General features: G+C 40.2%; 1 protein-coding gene across 1 annotated transcript; it reads left to right on the forward strand.

Moving 5' to 3' along the window:
* Window positions 1-5,761: 5,761 nt before the first annotated feature.
* LOC141601562 (pathogenesis-related protein PR-1-like) lies at window positions 5,762-6,142 on the forward strand. Its single transcript, XM_074421857.1, has one exon. It carries the CDS (start codon window positions 5,762-5,764, stop codon window positions 6,140-6,142), a length of 381 nt encoding a protein of 126 aa, XP_074277958.1.
* Window positions 6,143-6,645: the final 503 nt, after the last annotated feature.

Below are 6,645 nucleotides of genomic sequence, written 5' to 3' on the forward strand. Positions count from 1 at the left end.
ATCTCGTCCCCAAAGCTAAAGACCAGCATCACCTGTCAAAATCTGCTCACCATCCCCGAATGGATCACCACAGAGTTTACAAAACAACAACGGGGTCAGTTCACTGCATAATCAAAATAAGACAAAGTACGATAAAGATAAACAACTGTTCCACAGTCCACCTCCAACTCCCAATCACATCTCATAACTGACTACACACTAAAGTGTGTAGGCCTGCCAGTGGGGGACCACAACCTTGCCCACCTAAGCCCCCGCTCATTAACGAGCGATAACCCTGTTCATTAATGTGCACATCCCCACCTGTGGCGGGTTCCACATAGGGAAAATCTAGGGAGTGAAACCACTCCCGCAAGTGACTCCACTCAGCTGAGGATGTACCTCGCGAACATTATCAACCATCACAACACCAACACCATAGTCCGATCCACCAGCAAAAATTAATGACAATATTAATCGTACAATCAATTACAATACATATCTTAAATCAATTAAACAGTTAACCGAGTAGGGAAACCCTACCTTAGCAAAAATCCGACACGAGGCAAATCAAGCAAGCTAAAATGGTTCCTCTACGAAGTCCCCACCTAATAATAATCATACAATTGAATCACAAACATGCACAATAACCCCTTCCCCCCAAATCATAAAATTAGGGCAAAACACTAAAAGACAAATGATAAAACTCATATAACTAGAGGCTTATCGACACAATCGACGCGAAGGAAGGGTGAAAAAGACTCACGAAAGAGCCACAAACTTGATAGAGATTTGGAGATGATTAGAGTTACGTTGAAAGTTTAGGTTTTGGTAAAAGTGATTAAGAAACTGTAAATCTCGTTTATATAACTCTAATCGTCTCTAGATCAAACCGCGGAAATAAACCTCGTCAGACCGGATACTCGGTCGAGTATAGAGTATACTCGGCCGATTATCTCCTACTCGGTCGAGTATTCCCATACTCGGCTGAGTATTCTTGGACAGTAGCCTAATCAGAAATATACGACGCACTTACTCGACCGAGTAACAGACTTAGAAAAACCGTAGTATTACAGAGATGGTAACATTTCTATTTACTTGGGAATGTCTTGCCTAAGGCCCATGCATAAATGAGGGTGTTACATGGCCGAAGTCTTTTCTAAGATTAACTTGAGGCCGGGATACCACCAATTAAGAATCACGGAGGGTGATGGACCTAAGACGACGTTTAGACCCGTTATAGACACTATGAATTCGTGGTTATGGCATTTGATTTGACCAATGCGCCGGCCGTATTTATGAACTTGATGAATTGAGTATTTTGCCCCTATTTGGATAAATTTGAAGTGGTTTTCATTGATCACATATTAGTGTATTCAAAATCCAAAGAGGAGCATGGGGAACATTTGAGGATAATGTTGCAAACCGTGAGGGATAACACGCTTTGTGACAAGTTGCTCAAGAGTGATTTTTTGTTGGAGAGAGTAGCATTTTTGGGGCATGTAATTTCAAAGGAGAGAGTGTCGGTAGATCCAAGTAATTTGAGGCGGTTGCATATTAGAGATCTCCAAAGAATGTGGCCGGAAGTAGGAGTTCTTAGGACTTGCAAGATACGATAGAAGATTTGTGAAATACTTTGCAAAGATAAAATGACCGATGACGACATTAATGAGGAAGGAGAATAGTGGGATGAGGTTTATGAAAGGGCGTTCCAATTCTTAAAGGAGTGTTTGACAATGGCTCCCAACATAGTGGTGTCGGAGGATAGTTAGAACTTTGAAGTATACATCAATGCTTCCAAGAATGGGTTAGGTTGCGTGTTGAAGCATAACAACAAGGTGATAGCCTATGCATCAAGACAATTGAAACCCTGCGAGGGGAACTACCCAACCCATAATATAGAGTTGGGAGCATAGTGTTCACATTGAAATTATGAAGACATTACTTAGCTTGTATGAAGCTACGTTCAAAGTTTTCTCGGATCCTAAGAGCTTAAGGTATATCTACACCCAAAGGGGCTCAACATAAGAGAAAGTAGGTGGATAGAGTTAATAAGGGACTACGACATGGAGATTGTTTACCACAACAGAAAGGCCAATGTAGTGGGGGGACGCCTAGAGTAGGAAGGCGGTGCACGCTTTGTGTACCACTATGTCAAGAGTAAAGCTAAGAGAAAAGGGGGAGAAAATGGGGATCCATTTGAAAAGGAAAAGAAATTTAACTAGCCATTTGACCCTCGAGCCGGAGTTGTATGATGAGATTAAAGAAAAGAAATTGCTTGATGACATGATATCTGGATAGAAAGCAAGTGTAAATGTAATACTCCGTATTTATAAGTCTTGGGGTACTCTATCGAGTAGGCCTTACTCTGTCGAGTAAGGGTAAGTTGCGTTTTAGAAAAGTTTCTGACCTGTTGGGTACTTGGTCGAGTAGCTGGGGCACTCGATCGAGTAAGGGGGTACTCGATCGAGTACCTTGGGTACTCGATCGAGTAGCCGGTTTTACGGGGAGTTTTCTCGGGTTTTGTTAATTATGCGATTAAGTTATATAAGCTTTGTCGTCATTATTCTAAATCACTTTTGCAAAACCTAAATTACTGTTTAAGAGAGAAAGCAAGCAAGTTCTTCATCCTAATCGCATTATTAGCAATACCCGGAGTTTGGAAGGTCAGTTCTTAGCGTTGATTATACCGTTGAGTTCCTTGCGTCGAGGGTAAGATCTATGTACCCTTTTTATTGTCTTTCCTTTGATTTGGTTAAACCTTAATTTAGAGATTTGGGGGTTTATGTGTAGTATGTAATTTGGTAGCCTTTATGTGTTGTATGATAGGAGGAGGGTTCATAGAGGAAGCTTTTTGATTCAAAGTAGAGAGAGACCGTCGATTGTGTGCTTACAGGTAGGATTTCCTACTCGTATTAGTCCCATAATGGGATATTGGTTGATGTGTTGTGTTTGGTTGTTTGATATAGTAATTGTATTGTGATTGTGGTTGTGATCGTTGTTTATGGTTCGCGAGGCGTGGCCTCTACCGAGTGGGGTCACTTGCGGGAGTGGCTTCACGCCTAGTTTCGCCTTCTGTGGAACCCGCCACAGAAGGGATGTGCACATTAATGGACAGGGTTATCGCTCACTATGTGGAGCGGGGATTTGGTGGGTACGGCTGCGGTCCCCCCGATGGCTGGTCCAAAGTGGACGTCGGTGATTGAGATGATTGGAATTGGTTGGTGTGTGTGTGTGTGATTAATTTGTTTGTTTATCTTATTGTTGGTATATCTTTTGAATTGTGTGATTAGTACTGACCCCGGTGTTGTTTTGTAAACCTGCGGTGATCCATTCGGGGATGGTGAGCAGATATTGAGCAGGTATTGAGATGAGTACTGGGATAGCTGGGATGGCCACGACATGATGATAGGAGTCTTCCGTTGTAGCTTATTAGATATTTACATTTCAGTTAGAACAGTCAGTTTGAGAACATGTATTGCATTTTGGTTTGGTTTTGAGAATTGTACTCTTCACTAAGTATTTATAATAAACGTTGTTTCTTCATTGTTATTTGATTATCATTGCCTCGGGTAACCGAGATGGTAATGTCTTCATACCTTAGTGGTCCTGGTAAGGCACTTGGAGTATGGGGGTGTTACAGTAAAGAAGGGTGAACCTTCACGATTTGCCTTGAACCAAGATGGTAGTCTAAGATTCGGAGGGAGGTGGTGTGTGCCAAACGATGAGGAGTTGAAAAGAATTATTATGACTGGCGCTCATCGTACACCATATTGCGTGTATCCGGATGGGGATAAACTATATAAAGACCTAAAGAAGACCTTTTGGTGGCCCGGAATGAAGAAGGAAGCGGCAGAGTTTGTGGCTAGGTGTCTTACATGCCAAATGGTGAAGGGTGAACATGGGGGACCGCAAGGCAAAGTAAGACCACTTGAGTTACCCGGGTGGAAATGAGAATCCATCTCCATGGACTTCATCGTAGGACTACCAAGAACACAAAAGGGAACAACATGATTTGGGTTATAGACAGACCGATGTGGGTAAAGGTCGTCGTAACACGTACCCAACCAAACAAATTCACAACTAGTAAAAGATAGTTGATGTCGAAGTACAAGGAGATCAAATATTGAATACTAGTATGTCTTAAATTACAAGTTAGCTACGCCAATCAAGAAGTGAGTTGATTTTAAACTATTTAACGAAACTAATAGCTAATGAAGACTACTAAACTAAGTAAACATGTAATGAAATAGATATTTAAGCAATAAAGAAAGGTCTAGGATCCGATTTTCTCCACCAACCCAACTTCTTTATGACTATAAATCTCGTTAACAAGTTATTGGGTAATGGTTAGGGGGGAAAGGCCTCTAAGTCGCCTAACATCTCCCTCCCAGGTTCGCGTTAGGACGGTAGTCATCCCGATCACCTCCCTCCTGGTCCGTGAGTCGGAATCCTCTATCCAAAGCTAAGGTTAATAAGCCCACATTATCTTCCTGGTCATCCCAATCTGTTTCCCAAAGGTAGAGTTCAAACCGACAATTAAAAGGTACCATTCCCAAGTTCTCCCTCACGGGTTCAACTGGAGTTGGCTACTAGTCTAGGTGAGTCGGCTCCCAACCTAATCAATTCCCATTGATGATCAAGGGTCAAGAATTAACAACAATCCCAAAAAAAAAAAAAAATAGACAAGTCAAATTTGTTAATTAACCCGAACTAATTACCCAACAACTAGTTAATTATGGAATCTAATCAAGTAAATTTGGCATTTAGGGATTAATCGAACCCTAGTGAGAAGACTACTCACTAATTAGGGGTGTTCATGGTTAACCGAATCGCAAAAACCGAACCGAAAAAATCGAAACCGACATTTTTTTTAGGGTTCGTTCACAGAACGAAATTCCCATACGGTTCGGTGACCGAACCGATTTATATATCAAAAAAACCGGTTCGGCTCCGATTCACGTTTTTATCACGGACGGTGAACTGAACCGAACCGATAAGTCAAACACCCATAACATATGGTCCATGGGCTGGCCCAATAGCTTAATACACCAAAATGAATATAGATAACTAAGGGTGTTTATGGTTAACCGAACCGAAAAAACCGAACTGAAAAAACCAAAACCGACAATTTTTTTAGGGTCCGTTCACCGAACCGAAATTCCCAAACTACCGGTTCGGTGAACCGAAACCGTTTTGAACACCCCTAGTTGAGATAAATTTTTTGCTAGTTTCTAAACACTCGTTTTAAATATAAAACGGATGTACCCGTCTTAAACAAAAATAATATGTATATTAAAATGTTCTAAATCTTATTAGATCTTGATGAAGTGATACAAAAACAACTTAATTCCATGCTATACACTACACTGATGAGAATGACAGTCGGCCTGCATTACACTTCTTCAACCACCATTTACGTACGCATATTCTCTTTATAAAGTTATAAGCCGGCCATAAGTGATAAGTTCTTCTACCAACTTCTCTACATATGAACATTTCTTCAAAATCTAACCTTCAAAATTATACTAATTTTTTAATCTATCATAATATTCATTAATTAATTATACTTGCCCTCCACTAATTACTCCTTAATTAGTCAACTAACATAATAAGTTGAATCTATGTTGTTTCCACTTGATATATAACCACAAAGGGTACATACAAAACAACCCAACCTAAAATGAGTTACTATAATCTTAAAATTCTTGTCATATTAGTTTTCATACCTTTAATATATGGGTCATATGACCCTAGTCTTAGCCAATGGCTAAACCAACAAAACATGGCTCGAAAAGCCGTAGGGGTCGGTCCATTAACATGGGACTACAAGCTAGCTAACTATGCCAAGGCATATGGGAACCTAAGAAGTAGGGATTGTTCAATGATCCACTCCAATGGGCCCTATGGTGAAAACCTGTATAGGGGTTCAGGTCAGAGTTGGACCCCCGGCCATGCTGTGGCCGGGTGGTTGTCTGAAAATCGGTACTATAACCGATATGCCAACACGTGTCGTGCTCGAGATTGTGGGCATTATACACAAATTGTGTGGAGGAGTACTAAGAGAGTTGGATGTGCTAGGGTGGTTTGTGCTCGTGGTGTTGGTGTTCTTTTTGTTTGTGAGTATTATCCTCCTGGTAACTTCAATGGAGAAAGGCCTTACTAATATGGTGTAATAACTTCAATGGGGAAAGGCCTTGCTAATTATGTTATGAAAAAATTCTATTTATTTTTTTAATATTACGTTACTTATTGGTGTAATAATTGGCCATCTTTGCTAACATAATGCATGGCTAATACGAGTATTTGATTTGGTGAGTTGTGACTTTCATTTTTTGTTTTTTATTTTTATTTTCGGGTGAGTATTTATTAATGTAATTAATTTTATTACTTGTGAAGTTCGTGGGTATCTTTATGATTTGCAATGTTTATTACCCTTTCTTTTATGATTTTTTTGGCTAAATAGGGTTATTTAGTAAATTAATCGACTATAAGGGTTGATTTCAAACTATTTAAGGTGAACGGGTCCACGTCATCGGTTTATTTTTTCCCCAACTTTTAGCTGAAACCGCCGAGTTCCTTAGCGGCTTATATCTGCATCACTTTCAAGTTAGTGTAATGTGTGTTAGCAACTTTTTTGTACTGATATAGTAAAGCGGCTAAAAAACT

This window comes from Silene latifolia, chromosome 9 (assembly GCF_048544455.1).
Source record: "Silene latifolia isolate original U9 population chromosome 9, ASM4854445v1, whole genome shotgun sequence".
NCBI lineage: Eukaryota > Viridiplantae > Streptophyta > Magnoliopsida > Caryophyllales > Caryophyllaceae > Silene > Silene latifolia.